Source organism: Melanotaenia boesemani, chromosome 8 (assembly GCF_017639745.1).
Source record: "Melanotaenia boesemani isolate fMelBoe1 chromosome 8, fMelBoe1.pri, whole genome shotgun sequence".
Classification (NCBI taxonomy): Eukaryota; Metazoa; Chordata; class Actinopteri; order Atheriniformes; family Melanotaeniidae; genus Melanotaenia; species Melanotaenia boesemani.
In genome coordinates, this window is record NC_055689.1 from 18,739,702 (window position 1) to 18,766,184 (window position 26,483).

General features: G+C 37.3%; 1 protein-coding gene across 1 annotated transcript; it reads left to right on the top strand.

Moving 5' to 3' along the window:
• The first annotated feature begins 11,445 nt into the window (after positions 1–11,445).
• Positions 11,446–17,318, top strand: LOC121644732 (histamine H3 receptor-like). The gene is made up of 3 exons (XM_041992891.1): positions 11,446–11,605; positions 12,167–12,333; positions 15,900–17,318. Exons 1-3 carry the CDS (start codon positions 11,467–11,469, stop codon positions 16,650–16,652), a joined length of 1,059 nt encoding a protein of 352 aa, XP_041848825.1. The 5' UTR covers positions 11,446–11,466; the 3' UTR covers positions 16,653–17,318.
• Positions 17,319–26,483: the final 9,165 nt, after the last annotated feature.

Genomic DNA, 26,483 nt, shown 5'->3' on the forward strand with positions numbered 1-26,483 from the left:
AGATGTTTTGACCCTTCTTAAACAGGATAACATCTTTTCCACAACCACAGGATGTCTTTCCACATGGTTGTTAAAGAAATGTGAAGCCCATTGCAGTAGTTGGGGTTAATTAACTTGCCAGCTGAAAGATAGTCGGCCATGAAGTAGCTAATCATTCAATAAGAGGCTCAAACCTGTTGGCTTAGTTAAATCCAGGTGGTGACTTTGTTTTTGGCCATGCAGGGTATATATGGATCACGGGAGATTACGACTGGATATGTTTACCCTCCCCCGTTTATGCTCCTTGTTTGTCCAATGTTATTTTGTACGCCACTTGTTTTCTTTGGTTTTTTATAAAGAGAAGTGCAAGTTTAAGTGCAAGAGTGTCTGCATTGAGTTAAAAAAGATAATTACACTATTTTTCTAAGACTATACAAATGAACTGATTTATGTATATGGAATAGATAGAAACTGAAAAGAAAAAATAGTAGTGCTAATAGTAGCAGTCAGTTGCCATTAAAATAAATTAAAATATATTTTGATTAAAATAAATTACTCTTTCTCTATCTCTCTTTAATTGCTGTAAATTGAAAATGGGCTCCATAGCAACAGCCCACTTTAATATCCTGTTGTTGCTTTTTCACACCAGTATCTGCAACTCAATGACATCTTAATTTCATCTTATCTCTCACAAGTTTACTATAGAAATGAAGAACATTTACCACACTGTCCATATAACTGTAATGCTCGAGTACAAGGTGCAGTTTAATCTCATCTTTCTGAAGGGTCTTTAATAATTTTTTTTTTAATTTTTAATTTTTTTTACTCTGTGCTTCGGGTGGTGATCCCAGAACAAAGAAAGGTTCTGTTGTGGTGGGAAGGGCAGAGAAACACAACAGAACACTGCTCTGGTCTGTGGCATGAGGAGGAAACATAAAACATGAAACAATGAAAATAACCCCATGGCATCATGATTGATGTCTCTGATACATTTAGATGTTTTTTTTTCCTCTAAATTATTTGGCTTACTGTTTAATCAAGCCAGAGGCTGTTAAACACAAGATCATCCACTAAAGAAGATTAATTTCATGTATGTGTGTCTCATGATTTTTCTTCACAGACCCTTTGTAGGAGGTCTTCCCAAGTCTCCTCATTATAACATGTGAAGCACAGACTTTGCATATTTTTTACCCCATGACCTTTGAAGAAAATGATGGATACAAAACACATACTTCTGACACAAGCTGATATATTATGTGCAGTAACATGTCAGGAACAAATATCTTTTGTAAACTCTCATATCTGCAGCACAGATGTTTGTAAAGTCTTTATATATGATCCAAGTATTATACACAAAAAAATGATCACTCATTAGCCCACATACCTAGATCAATTAAATCATGCAGCACACATTTATATTTAATAACATTTACATTAATAACACTTAAACATTTATTAGACTTAATTATGCTTGAAAAGTGTTGTCTTGTTTACATGCAGAGGATCTTTGGTCTAAGGTTCTGCTAATTCCTTGTGTCATCATTTTATAACCTGTGTTACTTGTAACCACGCCAAGTTTACTCCATCTCTCTCCTTTAAAATTTCTATCATAATTAAGTGCTCACATTAGCAATGAAATACTCCAGTCCATCATTTGGCATGCAGTATTTCCAGACAGTGGTTCACATCATTTTGATTGGTTTGTTTTTGCATTAATGAGCCAAATGACTCACCTTTGTGTTGTGTTTTTACTCACTTGGCTTTTCTACCTGTTTGTGTTAATTAGCTAAACTTCTGTTTGTTTTGTTTGTACACTGTGTATAATAAGTTTTTTATTTAGTTATTAACTTGTTTAACAGCCCACCTTTTTGTTGAATTTCTTCTCTCTCAATAGAAGCACTTTGCTGGAGCTACAAGTTTCAGTGAAAGAAAAAAGAGAAATCAAGGATACCTGCATGTCACATATATTTGAATGATCTAGCTATATTTTATTTTGTAATTACAACCTGATGTTATTTTAAATTATATTCATACTAGGCTCTTGCATCTTGGAAAATCTCCAGTTGCCACCATTTTAAGGTATTAAAGGCCAATGCTTATGTGGTGCTTTGAGAGCCCTGCTTATTTCTGCCAGTTAGGTCCCTTGAGGCATGAGCATTTTTTCGAGGTAAGGTGATAGTCGGCCATGCAGTAATGAAGGTACATGTGAGAGATAGCTCCAATGCCAACAAGGTATACTTTTCAGAGCTGTTGTAAGGAGCATCAGTCAGCAGGAAAGGCTAATACATAATAGGACTGCAGGAGGTAGGTGGAAAAAAATGAGCATCAGTGGAGTAGATTCAGTGACTATATCACATTCATAAACAGCCCCATTAAAGGTCAGGCATTAGACTTTAAATAGGAGCATTTAAGCATCATAGGAGCTCTAAGGAAGACAACTCAAGTCTCATTGCAAATGAGGTGCAGCTATCAGCATAACTACTGAATTTATTAAAGAGTAGCGAGACAATGAAATTTAATCAATTATACAAAATACAAACTGCCTTGACAAAGAGGAAAACCCCAAAAAAGACATTTCAAATAACTGTTGTAGGCTGGTCTTCTCCATCTGTCTCTCTTGCTATCTTTTAGAAAGGACAGACAAAAAAAAAACAATGCTTTTAAATCTTATTTGTCAGCAGACTTAATATTGGTGAAAGTGTAAAAGTAAATTAGAATAATTTGGATGTAATGGAAACACTACTGAAGACATTAATCAAAGCATATTCATCAAATCGTGTCTAGTGAGGAAAAGAAGCGCACTGGGCTAGTTCCTGCTAATTAGCATGGCAATTATTGTAAGCTGTCACAGTTCTTAAGCAACGGGGTGGACTGTATGTGCTCCAGAGCGTAATCCCTCACAAATTACAAGATAATGGAGGAAAAGAGAGGCCACTGCTTCAAAAGAACCAGGAGATAAAATCCCCAGCAGGGACATTTTAGCGACAGACACTGTGTGAGCAAGGAAGAGGTAGGAGAGAAAAAAATGTGTTTTACTTCACAGAGTATATCTGAAGCTAAGACTTGGTTTGAAATATTTTCTCCAAAGGAAACTGGTCTCCAAAGCTGTTCTTGAACTCACTTTGCATATTTCAATGTTTCCGTTAGTAAAATTGTTTTCAGGAATATCACAAGTCACTTTTGATTTACTATATTTAATGATGTACAGTACACCATGAGGACAGCGGATGCTTCAGCTTGCAGCCACTGAGGTGCAAATCAGCTAAAACACAATATATATATTAAAAAAGCAGCAGAGTGGTTAAACAACCAACTGCAATTCAGTATTCCTGACACATTGCATGTGATTGTGTTGCTGTTACAGGGAATTTTAATTTGCAAATCAAAATGAATAAAGAAAAATACGTATTATTAAATAGTGGACAACAATGTTTGACAGGCAAATGAATTGGCAATACCATAAGGCTTACCAGCTGGGTTTGGTTGGTTAACCTGTTGGTACCAGATGCTCAGTGGGCAGGACATGACAAATAAATATGTGTTTTACTCAGATTCCATTTCAAGTACCTGTGGAAAGCTAAGATCCACGAGATTTGAATGATGTATATTATTCCTGGCTACAATCAAAACTGTAGATTCAGTAAACACCTACTTCTGACCTGTTGTAAATGGAATTTGTTTTTGAAGCCTTGTTGTACTCCATTAGCAGATGATACAGCAACAAAAAAAACGTTCTGTTACGTCAGCAAGGGTCCAGTAAAAGTGGCCCAGTAAAATAGTTGGTCCACAACAAATCTTTTATCCAACAGCCAAAGCACTTACACATGGAGAAGCAAAGTAGCAGGACTTTTAAAATACATAATACTTTTTGCTTATTTAAACCAATGATGTTATAATATAATATTATTTGAAATATATGATCTAAGTAACTGGTTAGTGCCTGTGTATTTTTTATATATTAAAACCTGCCAAGCAGAGCTTTTGCTACCTGCTATGGTACACACTTATTTCTCTTTTCACTTGGAAAAGAAATGTGTAACTCAAGCAGTCTGATTCTTCTTGGCTTTATAAACTGTCACGCAAGACCACATGAGATGAGGTCAAAGAGCTGAACGCGGCAGATTTTGATCATTCTAATGAAATCTCGGTCTGCAGTAATATGCAAATTATAAGTGAAATTTCTGTCATCTTTTGGTGCAGCTTGGATGACTGAAGGAGACTAGAAGACAACGTGATACATTTTCAAAGTTGAAATAAAATTATTTGAGAATGAATCATTTTAATATCCCCACAACTCTGAATTTGATTATAGAAGTATAAGGTATAGAAGATGGCTGGTTAGTTTGAATGTGTTTTGTGAAACATTCTTTGAGATGCTGGCAACACATTTTAATACAGTGCGGAGATGGACATGTTTACTACAATGTTGCATGACCCCTCTCAACAGCTGTCACCTCAGTTTCTTTCATTTTGTGAACTGGAGAGACAGACTGATTGTAGTTTGGAAGGTTTAACTGCTTGATGCAGGATTTCAGTGTCTCAGCAGTTGTATTTTTTGGTTTATGCTCCATTTGCTTTCAGTGGGTTAGAGGTGTGTAGAAAGGTCAGTTTAAAAGCATTGCACTCTCTTACTGCAGAAACATTCTGCTGCAACATGCGTAAAACAATGTTTGTGTTGCTGCAAAAAGACCTTAAAAAGAAAAAAAGGTGTTTTTTTCTTTGCATAGTAGAGATTTAAGTTAATTTGTAAATGTAGTTGTGAGCTTTACTAATTATACGTTTTTAGAGATATTTCTGAACTAAAGTGGGTTGAACTTTCAGATTGTGTCTGATTTTAATTTTAATGCTGTTGAGATTCTCTAAAACTTGAGATATTATGTAGTGTTGATGATGAAACTTCCTAAATTCCAAATGGGGTCTCCAACTCCGGTCCTTATAAGCTACTGTCCTACGGGTTTTAGATGTCTCCTACTACAACGCACCTCTGCACAAGCCAGTTAATGACCCAGTGATTTGAGTCAGGTGTGATGCATTAGGGTAGAATCCAAAACCTGCAGTCTGATTACAATTAAAGAGGGATTTATTGATAGGATGGTGGTTGTCGCTGAGGTGGTTGATTGTTTGGACAGGAAGGAGGAGGGACAAATCAGATGGATAACGGCTGGAGAAGAACAAGCTGGTGAATCCACAGGTGAATGCTGGATAAATGTAATCCAAGTACAAAATGATTTATTGACCATAAAGATTTTCCTAAAGGGTGTGAAAGTGATTCTTCCAGGTAGTAATGGTGGCGGTGTAGAGTGACTAGAGAATTAGATGAATACCGATTAATGACAGATGGGTTTCCACAGTTTGAACCGAAAAGATAATCCAAACTGATGAATCCTGACAGAGAAACACTGGAACGAGACAAACTTGTAACGGCTGAAAAGAAGATCCAGACTTAAATGGAGGCAGTAATCAGTTGTCCCAGGTGAGCTGCATAAGCACTCAATGCAGCAACTGGAAGACACACCCAAGAAGGCAGAAGCAGGAAAATAAAACCTACATAGAAACTCATTTTTCTTTGTATATACAGATTTTCTGATGTACTCTTTCACTATCTACCTATCTACTTTTTTGCAACATGAAGTTGCACTGCCATGTGCTGTTGCATGGTGATATCATTAACCTGCAGCATCTTGATAAATGACATTTTATACAAATTACACCCTGATGATCTGAGGATAAGCTGAGTATAAGACTTGCCCTTCACAATGTTTTACACAGGCTTTCCACTTTCCTCAAACTAACAGCTCTGCCAGATTGTTTTACTTTGGAATTGTGAATGGTAAAGATTTAAAGTTAAAAGCACATGGTTGGGTTAACCTGTTGAAATTACAGATTTGAAATTATATAAAAAAATAATAATAAATGCACATGATATGCATAAGGTTACAGTTAAGTAATGTTGATGTGTCCCTTCGGTAACATTGTGAACATGTTTCTCTGCAAATGTTGTCAATGCTCTCACAGGCAAATAACAGATTTCTAATCCTGTTTAAAATATTTTATCTGATTTGTCAAAGTAAGCGTTGTAGCAACAAAAGAAGTGTGTTGCAATTGTTTTGCAGATCATGTTAAATTTGCCACCAAAGTGTGTAGATATTTGTAGCTTAAGCAAAAAACATAGCTTGTGAAATGTACTTGAGGAGCTGCTGGTATGGGCTCCAGCCCTCCACAACTCTGCATTGGAATAAACAAGTACAGAAAACAGATGGATGGATGGAAAACTTATAAAAAGCTAGCCCTATAAGTCTATGTTTAGGTGAGCTGGGTTCATCACCATGATGGTGACCATCACAAAGATTGTCTCAGCGGGTGTGTTTCAGGGAAGAGAAGAAAACAAGAAACAGTGGCAGATATGCCAAGTTTGTTATGCTAAATAAGGCAATTTTTACTTCAGGTATAACTCATTACCAGGCACAGGCATTGTCCCTCAAATGCTCTCAAATGTGATGTCTCTTTTTAATGCATTTTATTTGAATAGGCAATCAGATTTTGCTTTCATTTTCTCTGAGATATTGTTAGAAAAACAGACAGTTGTCTATGCTGTAAAGCATTTAAATTCATATAATTTAAATAATGTAATCATTATGCCAGTGATAAAACACAGAATAATTTAGTTAGCATTTAGGGATAACTATCTCTTAATCTTTATAAAGAAAACTTAAACGCTCATTTTAAAGCAGCGTATTTATTTTGCAACAAGGTAAACTGTTTCAAATGCTGGTGGAAATATTTTGGTTGAAATTAAAACAGACAAGTGTGAATATTTAATCTAAATGATCCAAACTGTTCTACATTTGTTGGCTACAATCAGTTTATTTATTTTTCACAAAACCGACCAATCATTTAAAGTCCAACTTGTCCACTTGTTCCATATATTAATAATAAATTCAGAGTAATGTTTATGGTTATGACTTTCTCAATTTTTTTTTGTTGTTTTTTTGGTGATGAGGGTGGGGTAAATACCTGGATTAACCAGCTTGGAGCTTTTGAAAATGAAATGAAAAATTTAACAAGTGAAAAAATGTTGTTACGATGAGGCACACCCACAGCATTTCAATGAGCTTCTGTGTATCTCTCACATAAGGTAAATGCCAGCACCCTTCCTCTTGGAAGCAGCTCTGCCAAACAGACTGTGAGGCTGTGGAGCTGTCCAACTATGAGTTCAGCTCTCTCATTAATGATCAGCATTTATTATGTAAACTGTGACAGCTCTGGTGTGATGTGAAGACTTGGACTAGCAGGGGATATTTCTGTTATGTTCAAATGGCAATTAGCCCAGACCCAGCATATTGATGCAGCCTTTTCCAGCAATCCTCAACAGTTGGAACATTATTTTTTCCATAAACACTTGGACATCTCTCAGTATATATATATATATATATATATATATATATATTGCACAGGGCTGCATGGTGAAATAATTTAAATGATTGTTAGCGATGTTTCCTCACAGTGCCTCCTGGTTTAGGGCTTGGTTATTTATGTGGAGTTTATGTGGTCTGCCCTCACATTCCAAAAGTGTGCATGTTGGTTTGATTAGTGTTTCTAAATCAACCCTTGTAATGAGAATAAGCATCTATGGTGGTTTGTATTTGTTTCTGTGATGACTTTCTGATGGACTGGTGACCTACCCAGGGTGCTCCCCGCCTCACGCCTGATAGCAGCTGGGCTCATGCCCCCCCTGACCCCAACCTGGGGTACTCAGTAGTGATTGGTTGGCATTACCATTGACATCGGGTATGCAGAGTGTTTACAGTTCTCAGTCAGACCTCCTGCTAATTTATACCAGCTGTTTTAAAAAAAACTGAATGTAGTCAAAAATGCTGAACACAAGGCTTCAAAACAGGAGTCCACAAACAAGTTGATGACCCCACAGTGACAATGCACATTTTTCAAAGAACAATGCATGTATGTTATAGCTGTTTATTCAATCATCATGAACAAACTTCAAGCTTTGTTTATTTGTGCTTGTTTTAAGAATGTTGTTCCAGCCATAAAAAAGCATCTACCAACTTTATTTTTAAAAGAATACGACTTCTCTGTAATCATCCTTCAGTCTGAAAGACACGCTGACCAAAAATTTCCAAATGTCAGCCACAGCTATTTTATTTTTGTTTTTGTGAGTTTTGAGGTGTACTTTTGTCAGGAACTCCTGCATTACTCAAAATGGAACAAAACCAAGACACAACAAATCTGTACAATGAGATCAGGGCTATTATTGCACTGACTGAAGAAATCTGTTTATAATGAGTAAAATGTTAGAATTCCACTTGTTTAGATGAAAATCGCATGTCACAAAGAAAAAAAAATGGCAAAGGGGGGAATCTGGAAAGTTTGAAATGAATGCAAAAAGCTCAATGTCACAACTACATGTGCTTATTAAATAAAATTCCACTCATGCTATTCTTTTTGGATTTGAGTCCTCATGTGGGAACAACTCAGTTTTAACAGTTCTCAAGATATCTGTTTATATCCGTAGTGTCTGGTTGATTCACTGTCACAGACACAAACTACCCCTTGACCCTGGCTAAAAGTTGACTTAGGATGAGGATTGTACAGGTTATCAGTGAGTTTTAATTGTGATTACTGTAAACTGGCAGGTACACTTACAGTATAGCATCTGTACTCCAACCCAGTATTCAAAAACAAACACTTGAGGAGCAGTGTGGTTGAGAGCCACAACAAGCCTCAGGATAATAGGTAACACTAGATCCTCTGCGACAATGCTTTGTTTGAGTACACTCGATATTTAAATGAGTCTGCAGATCCAGAGACTGCACCTGCTGAACTGAATGCTTTCCTGACATGCATGTCTTAATTCTGTTTAATATGCATTAGTTTACCATATTTTACATAGAGAAGGTATAATTATCCTCTCAATACTAAGCATAAAACCATGGTTCTGTTTTATGAGACTGTGCATCCTCATACTAGGATGCTGGTTCTCAGGAAATTAAGTTATAACTGATAAACACAGTAGAGGTGCTGCTCCTAAAATATTATTGTTCTATTATCTCACCAGATAGCTAAATGCATTGTCTACTGAGGAAACATGTAACATTAATGTTAATTAATGTTGGTCTGAGGCACATTTATTAGATTTTTACATAATTCATGAGATTTGTCTAATTATTGGGGATACAATGTCTTTTTTTAAGGTGGTGCTTTTACAGTTTGCAACTCACAAAAAAGCAAGACAAAAATGTACGCAGTATTGCAGCACTTGAGCAAATCTGATAAGGCATTTGTTTCCATGACAGCACAACTCCAGTTTCCATGGCATCACCACACCTTTTTCACATATTTGAGAGAGATTTTTTTTAAATTTATATTTAATCTTTCATCTGCATTTTGTTGTTATAAGCCATAAACTCCCTTAATTCTCAACTTGCAGTTTGGACAAATACGAATAATTAGATGGATATAAACAGTTAAAACCCATTGATGAGTTGTTTATCTCTCATAAATGTTCTGTTAGAAAGAGAGATGTAACTAATATTGTGTTTGACTTGTCATGGCATACATCGATCAAGATGAACCATTCATAAAAAACACAAAACAAACAAATAAAACTGGTAAACAGAATAACTAAAAAGGTATTATTTTCATTATACTGGTCCCTGCACCGCATCAGCTTTACAAGACGGGGATGACTCCTTTGTCAGAAACTAACAAAAATTCAAAGACTCTTTCAGCCATTTTTCTTTGATCACAGCTGGTGGACACAGGACTGTCTCTGAAAAATGTAAAGCCTACTGATGTACACGTTACTATCAATGTGAAATATGTTCACAAAAACACATGGATCTTGGATGCAAAGTTATGCAAAGGTTTTGACCTAAAAAAAAACAAAACAAAAACCTATAAGCCAAATAAATCATGGTTCATCTGTTACAAGGAACAATGGTAATAGGAGGGCACCATCATGGCTGTCACCGGCTCTGCAGTTGTGATATTTATATGCAACTAAAACACATTTTCTTAAGAATTACAAATTGGCATACTTGGGCTTTGCTTGAGTATTATTAAAAACCTATTATTGAACTTGACCACATTTCATAGGCAAATGTTATTCCTTTACCTTCAGCATCTATGTGATGGCTGTATAAATTTCTCCTAAAAACGAACTATTAAACAGCTGTGTAAGCTGTTGTCAGAGATTCAAATGCTGGACAGGTTGACAGGAATTCAAGTTTTTTTTTTTTAAAAAAACTTTAAATAAACAATCTTTAATACATCAGGTCATGCAACAGAAATACTAATATGTCATTAAACCTTTTTATTCAGTACAACGATTTGGACTTTTTAGAAATGTAGGCTGATCATGTATTCTTGAAGCTCTGACATCATCCTCTGAAACAATCTCATCAATCGATTGAAAAAAAAAGATCAAATCAATGAAAACAATTATTAGTTGCGGGCTGATATACAATGGCTGATTTTGCAATAATGCTAAAATAACGACGTAACATTTTACTCTTTCGAGTTATTTTTTAAGTTAAATGTTTTTCTACTTTAAAGTAGCCATATCAGATTTTCTTTGCGTGCTTTTTCTCCCAGTCTGGAGGGCTGTAAGTAGTGTATTGTTAAAAAGAAGGACCTCAGCCCTGGTGTTCAGCATCCACTTGTGCTCAGTCGCGCGCCACCACACAAAGATCATTTAAAAAAGCTACAAAAATTGGTTCGGTTTTAAAGTGGCTGATGATGCAGTAAATTATTGTATGTCTGTGAATCAAATGAGATGATTTCAGCAGGGGAAATATGAATGGAAATGGTTCAACAAAGCGGGTCAGCTCACGTTATGAAGGTGATGTTTAAATAAGACAGAGAAGTGGGCTCTTTGGAGTTGTCCGCTTTTACGCGCTCCAATGTCAGATTGAATTGACATCAGGTTTGCCGCGCTCCAAAATCCATCAAACAAAAGATAAGTCTGAAATGTTACAAGCCTTTTTTGCATCTTCATGTTACTTTATTATACGAAGTTGACTTTTAAGTCTAGTAACTTTAGTTAACAGTAACATAACTTGTCATCGGTGATGATCTGTCAGTCTCGTGCAAAGCAGCAGAGTGGACAACAAGCAACATTGATAGTGAAGATCACAAGTCTGTTGAATAATCGGGGTGGGGGGGCTTCTTTCGGCACAACAAGCATCGTGCGCTCTCTCGTGGAAACATTGGAGCACTGTGCTCAGATTAATCGTGAAACTCTCGCCGCACATATGAGGGTGCTGAGTGCAGTTTCCTTTTTGTCTGTCACCTGTTGCTGGCTTATTATTTTTTAGCACCTATCCGCTGAGGATTTAAAGACCCCAGCGCTCGGCTTACTTCACGACCATGTCGGAGGAAAACACTAATTCCACCGGGCACTATTTTGACGATGCTTCAGCTACAGTCAATAGCAGCTTCGCGTTCTCAGGACCCATATTTGTCATTTTGATGATGATGATGGTGACTTTGGTGGTTGTGATAGTTTTGGGCAACGCACTGGTCATTTTGGCATTCAAAGTGGACAAGAGTTTGAGAAGACAATGCAATTACTACTTCTTAAATTTGGCAATTTCAGATTTTCTTGTAGGTGAGTTCAATCTTGAGTTTTTTCTTTTAATTTTGTAACAGTTTCTAGAATAAGAGAGCACTAGATTTAGTTTTATACTGGCAACGTTGGTTTTTATTTCTGCCATTAAAACGGTTTCACATCAGCATGTTTGTGTATCCACACTTGTTAAGTTCTGATAACCTTTTATTAGGTTTGAAAATACAAAATATTTTAGACAAATACCTATTTGTTTCCCCATGAGGCAGACAAGCACAGCAGTAACAGAATTTAAAGATTAAGTGGCAGCAAAACAGGGAGATACAGCTTTAAAATCTATTTTCCTTTGAGCTATGACAAGGCTTTATTTTTGAAAGGCAATCATCACATTTTGTTTTTAGACTGATCATTTTTAATTAATTTTTCAAAGTGATGTGCATTAATTGAACTGCTCTGTTACAAATATCCTCAATATTAATGCAGTTACTTCTGTTGTCACTAATTATGTTTGTGTTCACAAGAATCAGTTAATCTGTATTGAATTTGTATTGGTTTTACTGGCCTTTCCCTCTGATTCTATTGTGACATTAATTATCTGTGTAGGGGCATTTTGCATCCCGGTCTACATCCCCTACATCCTCACTGGCAGGTGGACGCTGGGCCGAGGACTGTGCAAGCTGTGGCTGGTCTCCGACTACCTGCTTTGCTCTGCATCTGTCTTCAACATTGTGCTTATCAGCTATGACCGTTTCCTCTCAGTCACCAGAGCAGTGAGTGGAACATACTGTCCCTTAATGCTCATAGTCTGTGAAATAAGTTTTATCTTCACAGGGTCCACTAAACTGCCAATGAGTTATGGAAGAATCTGACCGATCAAATAAAGTTAAAGGCTAGGGTAGTGTTAACACAAACTCTGCATTTGGTGCTTTCAAAGTGTGTTGCTAAGTTTTTGAATCCCCTTAGCTTGTAAATATACAGATGCTCACTCCTTGTGGCTTGTGGCTTTATTTCTGATGAGTCTCTTAGGCCATTCGTTGGGGCAGGGCCATCTCATTCTCCCAAATGTGCCCATCTGTGGAGGTTAATCTTTCCTGACCCATTCAGGCCCAGTGCCACCTCTAATTATAGTTTTCCCCTCATGATGAAAATAAAAAAGCCACATTACAGCTTTGGGAGATTAGCAATCAGCAAAGTAGAAAACAATGAATCACTGACTATAAGCCGTTATATTTGACTGCTAAATTAAATTTCAGAATTACTCTTAATTCATCCTTCTACAGATTCAGATGAGAAAACCACTGCCCATGAATCCACATTCCATTACTTGATTTCTCTGAAATACAATTGCTCAGCACTCTTTTCCTCTTTCATATATTTCCAAACTTCTACAGCTTTTCACCTCATTTAGCTTTTTTGGGGACCTGTCCGTGCATCACTCAGCTGTTTCCTATGCACATTTGTGTTAACTCAAATGTAGGATGGTGCTTGGCTCAGGAGACACAGAGGGTGCTCTGTTTCCTTTTAGAGGCAAACACTTAACATCAGAGCAATGAATACAAATAACACCAGAGAGAGAGCGAACCTCTTCTTTAATTAGACAGCTTTGATCATAGAGGTCCTCCTCAGTGCCACAGTCCTTCCAACCTGAAGAGATCAATCACTGCAGACTCGGGGCGCCAGCAGCCAAGCAACATTTTCCTAAAAGCATTTCTCTCTGAACATTGGAAGACAAAGGGTTGTCAACAGTCAGAGACACAGTTTGTCTTTGAAAAGAAAAGGTGGAGTCAGATTACACACAGCTGGCATGACAGCACATTACCAAAACTGCACAGCATTCGAGAGAATGCAACATATTTTAGTATTTGGCTTATAAGAATAAGCTAAGAGTCACATAATAAGCTCTCAGGAAGACTCTAATTACAAGCAAAGGTAACATAAAATTACTGATTGCAACAAATGATTGACGTGCAGCAGGGTTCACAATTATTAGGTGCCAGCCAATTTATACAAACATAAGTGGAACCAAATTTAATTTAGTCTAAACATTTCATTAGCAAGAACCACTGTGACATATATTCAGAGTAGCTAGAGATGTTTTAAAGTATTCTGTCCACTGAACAGGATGTGGACAGGCACACAGGATGTGACACTAATTCAGACAAGTGGCCATGAAAGGTACCTCATTGACTTAACACTCATTCACACACTTATGCATTGCTTGGTTTTAGATTGTTGAACATGCGTTGTGTTTGTGCGCTATGTTCAATATTTTTTCTGTCAATACTCGTACATGTAATAGATGAGTACAATATGTATAGATTTGTTTCATATGCAGTTCAGTTGTGAAATCATTAAAACCCAGATGTTAACAAATTAAGACCTGATGCTATAATTGGGAAACATGTGGTACTAATTCCCATTCTTATAGGGAGTCTCAGGGCCTGATCATTTAAAAGATTTCTCAATTTAACTGTATTATTTCACACAGTGTCTTAGAGCTTGACCATCTAGTTGACTGAAGTAGATTACTTCACAAATAGTATTTGTTGCTTGAAACAGTTGTTAAGCGAAATGACCTATTTTAACTGCATTTTCAGGCAATTATTCTTTTTTTGAGTAATTCTACCTACTTACAGTTATTATTTTTCAACTCTTCTCATCTTTCATCATGGAAAACAATTCAATTAACTCCATCTTAACCAGAAATATATAACACACACATAGATAAAATAAAGTAAATCTTCTGTGAATTATGAGTTTCTACATATCATAGGCATGTGGAAACTCATACCAGCTGCATCATAAAAAATGATCTAATTCTTCTGGGGTTTTAGGTTAATACAACCTCAGGTGAACAAGAACACATTAATTATTTAATAAAGAAAGCGGTGTGTGAAGTTCACCTATACAACTACGAGGGTACAGTACGAGGGTCTTTAGCAGCCAGGTACAGCTAATTAAATACACTTGACTAACTGATGATCAGCAACTCTGTAAAGGCAGAGACTCTGGGTAGTCTGCAGCTCAGGAGCAATACAATGTCAAGAGGGAAAGACTTCAGCTATAATTCTAGAGAGGTGATTGTTAGAGCAAATCAGTCTATTATGGTTTATAGGGTTCTTTCCTACAACTCGGAGTCCATTGTTCTACAGCTAGAAAAAGTATTAAGACATGCACATTCTTTAAGATAATTGACAATTATCCCAGTGGTGGAGATCCAATCAACTTCTTCTCAAGGTCAGGCTGCAAAATGGTTAAAGAAATGGCACAAAACCCAAGAGCTGCATCTCAGACTCTACAGGTCGTTTTAAATATCACTACATACTACTTATAATAACTACAATTCAAGAAAGACCAAGCAAGCATAGCTTGTTTGGAATAATTGCAAGGAGAAAGCCTCTTATCTTTAAAAAAAGAAAGAACATATCAGCACAAATACCTCATATAAACTTTGAAGCACAGTAATGGAGGAATGATTAAGGTTTGTTTAGCTGCCATAGGATCTGGACACAGTTTGCAGTCATTGAGTCAACACTGAACTCTTCTGGATATGAGCAGTGTAGTATTCTAAATCAAATGAGTCCATCCATCTGAAAACTAGGGCTGTAACTGAGTCATACAACAAGGCAACGACATCAAGCACAGCAGTAATTTTACAACAAAACGACTGAAAAAGATCAGAATCAAGATGCTGCAATGACCCAAAGTTCAGATTTCAACCTGATTAAAATGCTGTGGCACGACTTTAAAAGAACTTTTCATAAACTTGCAAATTCTGAATGAACTGAAGCAACATTGCAAAAAAAGATGGAATAAAATTCCACCACAAAAAATGAGAGAAACTGAATGCAGAATACAGAAGATGTTACTGAAGTTGTTACATGCTGTGCAATCATGGTGTATAGTAAGTTTTCACAAACTGCTTTTGCAGTTTGTCCATTTGTTTGTTGTTAGATAAATAATGATATAATATGTTGAGTTCTTGTTCTTCTTAGGTTTACCGAAGCTACAGGCAAAGATTATTCTTTTTTACATATTGAAATATAATACTGCTAACGGGTAATTATATGTACATAAACTACAGAATAGAATAGAAATACTTTATTAATCCCTTCGGAGAGCCCTCAGGGTATGTTAATGCAAATATTTAAAATAATATAATTTTTTTTTAATCTGTGATTTTAACTTTGAGCTTAACCTTTCTGAATCGCTTTTACACCACGGCTGTTTTAGAAAAACACCCATCAGAAAGTATTTCAGTAAAATGAAATGAATCTAGCATTACTTGGAGCATTACTGAAATCCATCTTCTAATTCATGCTTATTTTTCCTGCAGGTGAGCTACCGTGCCAGACAGAGCATGACTCATCAAGCTGTAATCAAGATGATTGCTGTCTGGGTGCTGGCCTTTGTCTTGTATGGCCCAGCTATCATATTCTGGGAGCTAGCAGTGGGCAAAAGCCGCGTGCCAAAGGATGAGTGCTTTGCAGAGTTCTATTACTCTTGGTACTTCCTGTTGAGTGCTTCTATGCTGGAGTTTTTCTCTCCTTTCATCTCTGTGGCTTTCTTCAACCTCAGCATTTACCTCAGTATACGCAGGAGGAGGCTTCACCACAGGGAGGCCCAGCTCCAGCTTCAAGCAAGTGAACCTGCCTTTGCCCAGGGAGAAGGTATCCCCCTGTCCCACAACTGGGGGTTTGGGAAAAAATTGCCCACAAGAGGCTCTTTCCACTCACAGACCTCCTCCCCTTGTTTGGGCAAACTAGATCCCTCAACCAGCAGGGCCATCCAGCCCAGCCGTCTGTCCAGGGATAAGAAAATTGCTAAGTCCCTTGCTATCATAGTATGTGTGTTTGCCATCTGCTGGGCACCATACACCCTACTGATGATCATCCGAGCTGCCTGCAGAGGGCGATGCATCCAGCATCACTGGTATGAGGTCACATTCTGGCTCCTGTGGCTCAACTCTGCCATTAACCCATTCCTGTACCCTCTGTGCCACAGTAGCTTCCGCAGGGCCTTTAGCAAGATTCTCTGCCCACAGAGGCACACAACATCCCCTTCATCTGTCCTGCGTGCTGGCCAGTGACAAGCACATACTCATGGATAGATGAATGTATGGGAATGAACAATGTACCAAAACTCTTGATGGAAGTATGTACTCAAACTCTGATCCAAGAACAGATGAAAGAATTCCATGAGCCATTAATCATGTGGATCAGTTATTATTCTCAATTGTGCTTTTTAATGCTTGGATGTATAATGTTGGTATTTTAAAGTATCATGTCAGTTTGATTTATTCAGTGTTAGATTTTAACCCATGAAAATACACACATATGTTTTATGATCATTTAAATGAAAAATAGACAAGCTTAGCCGTTGTGTGTCACAAAAACAACAACAAAGAAACAAAGGAAACAATGGGATAAGAAAATAACTTTTAAAATACCATGCAGACAATACAATAATCTGATCGATGTATTTATTGTATGTATTACTGTATGTATCAGTAGAATAAGCTAAAGGCATCTATCTTTGTTAAGAATGAACAAAGGCTGTCTAACTTCAGTGGGACCAGAGCACAGTTGCAGTGACGTCACAACTGTTAGTTTTACTGTTAGTAAGTTTTTAGAAAAAGTAACAATGTTTACATGGAGAAATATTTAATCAGTCTGATTGCAATTACTCTGATTAGAGCAGCAGGTCTTTACACGGACACCAAAGGAAACCTTTATGTTTTTCCATCTTTTGTTGATAAAATTCTATTGAGAAGGGTAAATAAGAGTGGTGTTCTGACTGAAATCAAAGGTAGGGAAAAAAGCTGTCATCTTATACACCCCACATGTATGAAAGAGAGTATGAAGTATCTATCTATCTATCTATCTATCTATCTATCTATCTATCTATCTATCTATCTATCTATCTATCTATCTATCTATCTATCTATCTATCTATCTATCTATCTATCTATCTATCTATCTATCTATCTATCTATCTATCTATCTATCTATCTATCTATCTATCTATCTATCTCATCAGAAACAGTACATTTAGTTCCAAATCATTGCCCATTTGTACATATTTATCTACTTTAATCTGGAAAAGAAAATGAAAAAAAAATAATCTGTTTCAAGTAATTTGCTGATTATGCTGAAAAACCATTTGAATGTGATGAGCAGGCGTATGTATCTTCTTGTGCCACTAGATGTCACCATCGGCCTTCTCCGTTTTCTGTGATTGGTTGCTTCAGAGTAAAAATAAGCCTTTGAGATGTTCTGTGGTTTTATCAGCTAATATGATTTTACACTGTAGTATGAATATGTTGTCAAATACTTGTTTTACTTTACCATCTGGATTATTCAAGTTGTAATTTATTGTAATTTAATAATAAGAGATCAAGGAAATTGGACAATTCTCCATCCTACATTCACTGACATGCTGTCATTTTGTAGTATTTATTGTCACTCCAACAGTAGCAGTAATACAGCCTACGGTCCAGCCAATAATATAAGTTAGACATTTTGCAATGTTTTCTATTCATTTTAATTTAAATGTCTGCTTGACTTGGAAGAAAGATCATTTATTTTTAAAATAGTACATTATTGTCTTGCTTTAAGGGGGTTAGAAGTGATACATTTTAAAAGAGAAACACATTTCTGACAGTAGCTGATGATCTTTATGCACAGTATGAAATGAAATAAATAAAATTCATTTCTGTGCTTTGCTCTAAATGACAGCACTGCTGGGTCAGAGCCAAATGCTGAGTTGCTTTTCTTTGATGTGCACATGAAAAGCTCGGAGTGCAACATCATTTTGGTTTTGCTCTTCTTTATAGAAATGATAAGATTAAATGAGATCTTTCCAGATGTAGAATTGTTACACTCATGATGTCATATTGTGAAGTTTCATTTGCAGGTGCCTGGGTCCCACTGGGGACTTACATTGCTCAAATTGTTGCTGTTGCCTGTGCACATCTGGGCCCCTGGTCAGGTGCTGGGAATAAGGGCACAGCTGCAGGAAACAAGCCTCTGCTTCCCCATTGCTCCCTCTTTGCCCACGGCATGGTGGAGGGACAGCAGCACACTTCTGACCAGAGGGATGCAGGCACATTTCCCTGGGGGTGACAGAACTGCATTTATCAGCAGAATGGCAAAGCTGGGTTTACTCTCAAGCGCGACAGCAAAAGCAGTTTTACAGTGGAGCGCTCGCACTCTGTGCAGTTATATTAGGTGGAATACTGCTATTGATTTTGTTGATAGATTGAAATGTCATGGCATGTGTGCCAAACTGATTGACTACTAACTGAGGCTGTGTCTGCGATCATGCCAGCTTACATTGGTCTAGGAAAAGAAGGGCTGATGGGAATACAGATAAGAGGTGATAATTATGAATGCACAGAAATATCTGTTAATGTATTTCATAATTTCACTCTATATGGTGGATGCTTGTGATTCAAAACAAAGAGTCTAAAAGTGGTGACCCCAAATGGAGTTTATAAAGCTTGTTGGGCCACATTAATAAAGACTCAGTCAGTGATCAGAGAATTATTCCCCCTATGTCTGGAGTTTTCTGTTTCTAGCTGAATAATACCTCAAGCCGATAATGAAAGATGGCAGATGTATTATCTGGCAAAAGATGGAGGCACTTTCATATATGGGGAACTCTTTTCCATTAAGCAGCAACCAGTATTCCACACTTGTGGCATTTTAGAAATAAAGATGGGACATAAAAGCAAGCCTGAGGACAAGATCAAACCACTTTAGTGTGCAGATGGAGGTCAGAGCTGTGACCCCTTTAGAAGTTGGAGCTTCACTTAGTGTACAATTTGCTTCTGTGTAGGTTGCTCACTTTTCAGCAAACCACATGTAAGCTGCAGTTAATATTTCATTAGTGATGTGCTAAAAAAAAAACAAAAAACAAGAGTATTTCTCTGTGATTTTGTCCTTTTCTCTTCTTCCTGTTCCCTCAGCTTTTTCCTGCAGTGTACCTCCTGACTAGAGATTAAATAATTCCATTGGAATCCTCTTAGGATGGGTTCCCAGCACTTGGCAATTAAACAATTACATTTAATCAGCATGGGGCGACGCTTCAAGTCACCCTCATTTCAGACGTTGATTAAAAGCAATTCTGCGGTGGTTATTGCTGTCGACTTTCGAAACTCTGGTTCACTTAGGTTTACAGCATCTGTGGTGTCGGGTTGGATAGCAATATGGGAGGTTCAGTTGTGGTTGAGAGCTGTATCTGCCTCTGGTGTGTGAAAGTGTAATGACAGAACTCGTGGCAGACCTTATATTGTCCCTTAAGTCAGAGCCACTTAGATTACTTAGAGACATTCTGACCCTACAGCAAAGAAGACGCAAGGAACAAAGGAAAGGAGAGGAGCATTAAGTTATGCATGTGGGATTTTGAATCCTGTGTGTGTGTCTGTGTGTGTGGGTCTGCAACATTTTTTTTATATTATGTATGCACTCCCTTTCCTTTTGCATCTACATTTAAGTGCATTTGATTTAAATGAAATGCACCTTGACATGTACGTTTTCATCATGCCATGCAATAAGATCTCCCTCTGTGATGGCAAACAAGCTGAGAGAGGACACAGGGGGAGGTGGGGGCTTATGTGAGCCGTATGTGACATGATGTTTGAGTGAAAGAGTGCTACATGGCATAAGACGGAGCTGACTACAGTCTTCTCTGTGCAACACAGATGAGTTGTGATGGGCACCCAGCCTCCCTCATGTGAAACCCAGGTGCCCCTGTTTCGTGAGGCACCCCACTGTCTTTCCAGCCCTCTTAATTAGTAGCTTCTATCAGCTGGCACCCAGGCCTACAAGCATCAGTCACTGGCCTCTGCTGCTAAAGGAATCTAGTTCACTCCAGAGCTGCAGCTTCACTTAGAAATGGATGAACTAAGAAAGAAAACATCTTCATCAAATGTTTTTGGTAAACTATTAAGTCATCAGTAAATTTTCTGGCATTTGATGCAAGAATGAGGACAAATTACAACTGTGTGCTTTACTTAATGTAATTCTTGTGTTTGTTAAAGAAGGCCAACTGCGAAGAAATAGGGCCCTCAGTCTCTGTCTCAGCTGCAGATACGCTGTAACAAGACATTGATGATTTTTGTATGATGAAGTCAAATATAGATAAAAGGTTTCACCAGGATGGGAACGTAGCTTTTTTTCCTGGTGCAGTATCATAGCAGCGCTGTAACAATAGTCTCCTCTAATGACATTCCCCCAGTAACTTCTTGCCTCTATGAATCTCAGGGGGAATAGCTACAAAAAGTGATAATTACATGAAATATACATAGAGAATAAAGGGAGCATGTTTACATAACCAGGCCCATAAATATCTGACTGAGGAGACATTGTTCTCCAACTCCTTTTAAGCTGATCTCCCAGGGATGCCATTTTAATGACATGATGGTTTAAAGAGATGCTGCTCCATCTCGTTCCATATTTAATTAACTTTTGCTTTTCTGACGCAGAGGAAAAACAGAATAAAGAACGTGTGATAGAGACAAACACACACACGATAGCGAGGAGACAATAACAAATAGCTGGGAGAACAGAGAGGGAGGCTGGGGGAACATGTGCAGAGACCTTGTCATGCTTTTGTGAGCTGTTTACAATACAAAAGATGCAAAGGGAGAGGAGGAGCCGTAACGGCAAGGAAGACTGACGTGGGTGATAGTAAAGGTAGCAAAAGATGAGAAACAGCAGAGGGCAAGGCCCCAAATTAGTCAAAGAGAGGAATGTTAGGAGAGAAAAGAGAAAAAAAGTGGGAGCAGGCGTTAGTGACAGAGTGAGGCAGTTGTTCATTTGTGGGGTTTTTGTTCATCACCAGCATATGAGTGTGTTTGAAATCACACTTTATGGCCTCCTTTATGGACACATACAACGTTTTCATTGAATAAATGAATGATACAAAGACGTTTATGCATGTGTATCCAAAGCATGCATTCCAACTAATTACAAAAGGCTCAAATCATTTCATCGTAAAATTCATGTCCTGGCACTGACTGTGGATACCAAGAACTCATTTCAGAAATTCAGTTATCCCTCCTCTCTCTCAGACAGTGTGTTTTCCATTTTTACCTTCAGCTGTTTACAGCATACTCTGCATTATTGATAGTTTCTTTCCCTTTTCTCTCCTCTTGTTAGACTCTTCCCTTGTCCTCTTCTCTCACACCAGCCACATTGGTTTTATGAAGTCATAAGAGTTGCAGAAAATTTGACCCCACCTGGTCTATATTTTATTGCTTGGTGTTTAATACATTTTTGAAAATCCTCCCCCCACCCAGTTATACACACTCTGAAAAAAAAGTGGTTTGTCTATTTCAGGTGTCTGTCTTAGTGAGACAGAGGGAGATGACTGGAGGGGGATACTCACCTTCAGTTCTCCCAGTACAGGAGACATGAGGATCATTAGAGGAGGCAGTGGAGGAAAGAAAGTGAATGTGTTTGCCCATGCACTGAACTGCATTGTAATAGATTACAAGGAATTGGGATTTCATACAAAGATATTATAATTTCTCCAGAATAAGTGTAAAGAGATATATAATTACGCTGTCTGGAATGATTTGCATACTTTTTGATTACAAAGGTAATCAAAAGAGACATTATTATACCCCTTTATCACAGTTTGATACAATTTCCTGATTTCTTCATTAAATATCTTTGACATAATTGGTAAATACACCAGAGGATTGCAATGCCATCTTGGTAGCTATTCATAATCACTCATCAATCAGTGGTAGGTTTTGACACAAATAACACTCAATAACCCTTAATTATTATATAAGAGAACAAATGCACCTTACCTAAGAGCGCAAACTAGCACACACAGCAAACTGAGGTTAGATTTTCACACACAAAACTAACAGAAAAATGATTGCCTAAAAAATTCATTGTCAGATACTTATATTTCCCTCATCTGCAGTTAGGCCATGGGAAGTTGGTGCTCATCTCTCTTATAGAGAATGTGCATGTGACGTCACCGTGGCTTTCTCTGACATTTTTGGGGAACCCAGCTACTATTTCCATCACTTTAAGGTTTCTCACTGGTGAAATTTTTTTTTGGTGTTTAAAAAAAAACGTCTAAAAAAAAAAATGTCCCTTCCACCATGAAGAGAAATGAAGCGTCATTGCAATGTAGAAACGCTAACTGTTAATGAGTTAGACTGTTAAACTGTGCTGAACAGTGAATGAAGTTTGGGTTTATATGTGTTGCCACCTGTTTCAGTTTCAGACATCAGTGTTTACCTTGTGTTTGCTGGAAGTTCCTACACTTCATTAGATCATTAAATGTTCACACAACTGTTTTTGGACTAAAACCTGCAAATCTACAAACTGTCTGCTGCAACTAGACCATCATCCTAAAAACGTATGCTTATGAAAGATTTATTATTCTGATATTTTGAGTCCAAAATCAAATATATTATCATGTGTGTGTTTTCATTTTTGATAAATTTATATATATTCTGGACGTTATAAAAGACCAAAACATGTCTAAATATACAGGTGTAATAAACTCAATACATTTTGCAAAAGCAGTAAAAATATGAAAACAAAATACGTGGAGTATATTTATTTATTACAAGAAAAATAAATGTACAAAAAAACTTTATTGGCTTTGATGGCAGATCTACTCTGAAACATCAAAAAAAGGGTGAACAGTCCTGAATATCTGACAGAACAACACTGGGACTCATTATCAAAACAACAAATGATCACAGTCTGGTGAAAGACAGTGCACATGGTGGCCAGTAACCTTTTCTACATGAATTCTCAGGTGTACCACCTCACCTGTTCTCTCATCATCCTGTTAATTGTTGACACGTTGTAAATGCAGCTATCTTTTCTTCTGCACAAATAAATAGTTTCTGCAGAAGTCCCCTGTTCCCTGTGTTTATACAACGTATACACTGCACCAAGACATAAACGGAGGATGCAAGTTTGCTGGTTTATTTTCCTTTTGTGTGCTGCAGTTGAGTACACAACTTGAGGAGAAAACGATAAGATGAAATACTTTTCAGAGATTCTAAATGTGAAGAAGATGAAACTGACGATAGTCACTGCTGAACCGATGTAAACAGACCGCTGGTACTCCCAAAATGGCAAATACTCCCACAATTCTGTGCGTTGATAATGTCGGTGCACATTTTCAATTGGGAAAATCTCATTGTGTGTAAAACACTGATTTAGCCCAGGTTATGAAAACACTGGACCACAAACTGGAACAGATTGGTGGGTACATAAGGCAAAATGATTTTTACCTCACAACATCCAACATTAAGAAGTCTGGTCTCACTGATGATTTGGAAATGTTGCAATTTTGTGTACTTATTGCTTCATTTGATAGGAATGGGGACTCAGACTGGGGAAAAAAATAAGAAAACGGCAGGAAGATGTCAAATTAGCTCCTTAACAAAGAAACAATTTTTCTTTCTTTATTCTTGAAAGAAGAAAATATTGCACAAAGTTCTGTTAGATAATTATTAGTTCATTTCTTTCTAAAGAAAAATAGATGCTGATCAGAATTTTCTGTTAAAATAAAAGCAAAAAGCTAAAAGAATTCTAATTTCTGACCCGTTTCCTTTAATGTTAGGTGGAATGAAGCCAAGATCACACACTCCCTGATTGTTTTGCAGGACTTAATTCCAGACTCATTGTTCCAGCTGACATTATTAATGTTACAATATGTCACATGTAGCTTGTGTTGATTTTATCTGCTTTCCTCTTCGGGCTGTTAAGAGAACTGGCAGATTCTCTTCACATCTTCTTTGGAGTCTGTCAAGATATCTAATACTGCAAACATCAAAGGTGTAGGCAGGGTGTACTCATCAACATTTAACTAAGTGAAACACATTTCTTCCCCATGCTCTTTATTGTGTTTGCTGAATATTTGCTATTTTTTCTTTTTACATAAATGTTTGGTCAGAAACTGCTACATATCTGCAAGCCTAACAAAAATCCTGCATTTGAAGTGTTCAGGCTTTTAATATAGCCTGAACAGTGAAGCCCAAAAATTAGCAGTGTTTGAATTGGTTTTAGGCAGCAAATCCGACAGTTTACTGAAACATTTTCTTATCTAGACAGCTCTAAACAAAGTAATAGGGATCAAGAACACAAAAGTTATTTTCTGTGCAAAAAAGAGGCACCCCTCATGGAGAAAACTGTTAGTTTGTGCCTGCTTTGTTCTTTAAAAGGCTGCTTTGATGTAAGCAAATTTAAATGCTGACTTTGCAAAATGCATTTCATTTCACTGAAGTTGAAAGAAGAAATTTAGCTATTTTAGTACAAGGTGAAACATGTTTAGTGTTTAAACTTGTCTTAGTGTTTCTATTTCATTTTTAAATGATTTTTAGCAATGAAAAAACACTTAGAATTTTAATTTAATTATCTAAACAACTTGATAAGATGTGGGGAAATATCATTGCTTGGCTTAGTGCATTATGAACAGATTAAAAGAAATTTTCTGCCATAAATATCAAACTGAGATGGACATACCTTTTGCAGCAGTAAAGAGTTGTTTTCTAAGTTCTTTTGATTTTGTTTCTTTCTCTGACATTTAGTTTCAGGTGTGTCTCCTGTCCCAGTTTTGTACATTGCACATGGTTTTTCTTTATTGCTTAGTTTATTCTTTTCAAAGGAGAAAAATGTGTTTGATTTGCATGCTCTTTTCAGAGTTATTTTTTTCCTACAAGTTGGTCAGACAGTCATAAAAAACATGACTAATGTCTACCACATTTTATAAAGCTCAATATTCTAGCTTACCACAGGTAAGTCCTGCCACACTGACAAAAGAAAAAGTGTGGTTTGAAAAAAGTCGTACGCACCTACTTGGATGCATTAAATTGAGTAATTATTTCCCAATGAACCATTAGACTGGGCTGGATAAAGTTTACACTTATAGCCACTGCTTTCTCATTCTGTGTCATGATACATGCAGACAAGACAGCTCTTTTTTATTGATTTTTTTTGCCTCATTCTGTTGCTCTATTTTAAAAGCAGAAAACACAAAATTTAATGCTGAATACCTGTATGACAAGAGGCCCTACTCCTTTATAAACACCCTGGCAGGACTACACGCTATGGTTGTGGCGTCCATTTTGCTGACACAGTTCTGAAGTAAAAAGATGGCTCTGTGGATGTGAAGTGCCGGTGTGAGAGATTGGGTTACCTCAGACACTCCCAGTGGATCTCCCGGCCAAATGGAGCTGGATCTCACGCTTGGGCGCACATATTGAATGCCATAAGAGGTCTCTGAGGTCTCCTTCAGTGGGAGGAATGCACAGTCTAACAATGTGGAGTTTTCACCAAACTAAATTTTGCACCAAAGAAAAGCAATAGCAAGGACACTGTAACACAAGGGACAAGCACTGAATGCATATTTGTGCAGGTTGTTCAAATGGGATGAAAAACCATGTTTTTACCTTCCTGGATAGCAACATACTGCACAGCTTCAGTAGGATCTCATATTTCTTTAATAAAGCCTTAACACAGCCTGCCACTTTTCCTCCAGAGGGCTGTGGGTATGTGGCTGTCAAAAAAAAAAAAAAAAACCAACAGAAAACAAAATACCATTTCCCACACATCCTGGATAAAAACAATGCAATTTCAGCTACTCCCAACATCTGGCTCCACTGCCCAGTTTCACTAAGGACTAGCTGGCCTATTTGCAGCACTGAGTGCCACTTGCATTAAGGTTATGTTCAGCTCAATGACACTGCGGAGGATCAAGCCTGGCTACGTTATCTCTGAACAAGCCATCTATTCTGCTGCTTTCTGATGGAAGAATACTTAGGGGCTGTGTAATTATATTGCTTTAAATGAACCCCAGAGAACCTCCTGCCAGAGCGCCCACAAAGTCTTACACTTGGGCGAGTGTCAGAAACACAGCGATTGTGTATGCACTG

Excerpts from the sequence above, each read along its gene's own strand:
- LOC121644732 (XM_041992891.1), top strand. The coding sequence starts at position 11,467 with ATGATGATGATGGTGACTTTGGTGGTTGTGATAGTTTTGGGCAACGCA. Across the intron at positions 11,606-12,166 it reads AATTTCAGATTTTCTTGTAG|GGGCATTTTGCATCCCGGTC; the intron begins GTGAGTTCAATC and ends TTATCTGTGTAG. Across the intron at positions 12,334-15,899 it reads TCCTCTCAGTCACCAGAGCA|GTGAGCTACCGTGCCAGACA; the intron begins GTGAGTGGAACA and ends TTTTTCCTGCAG.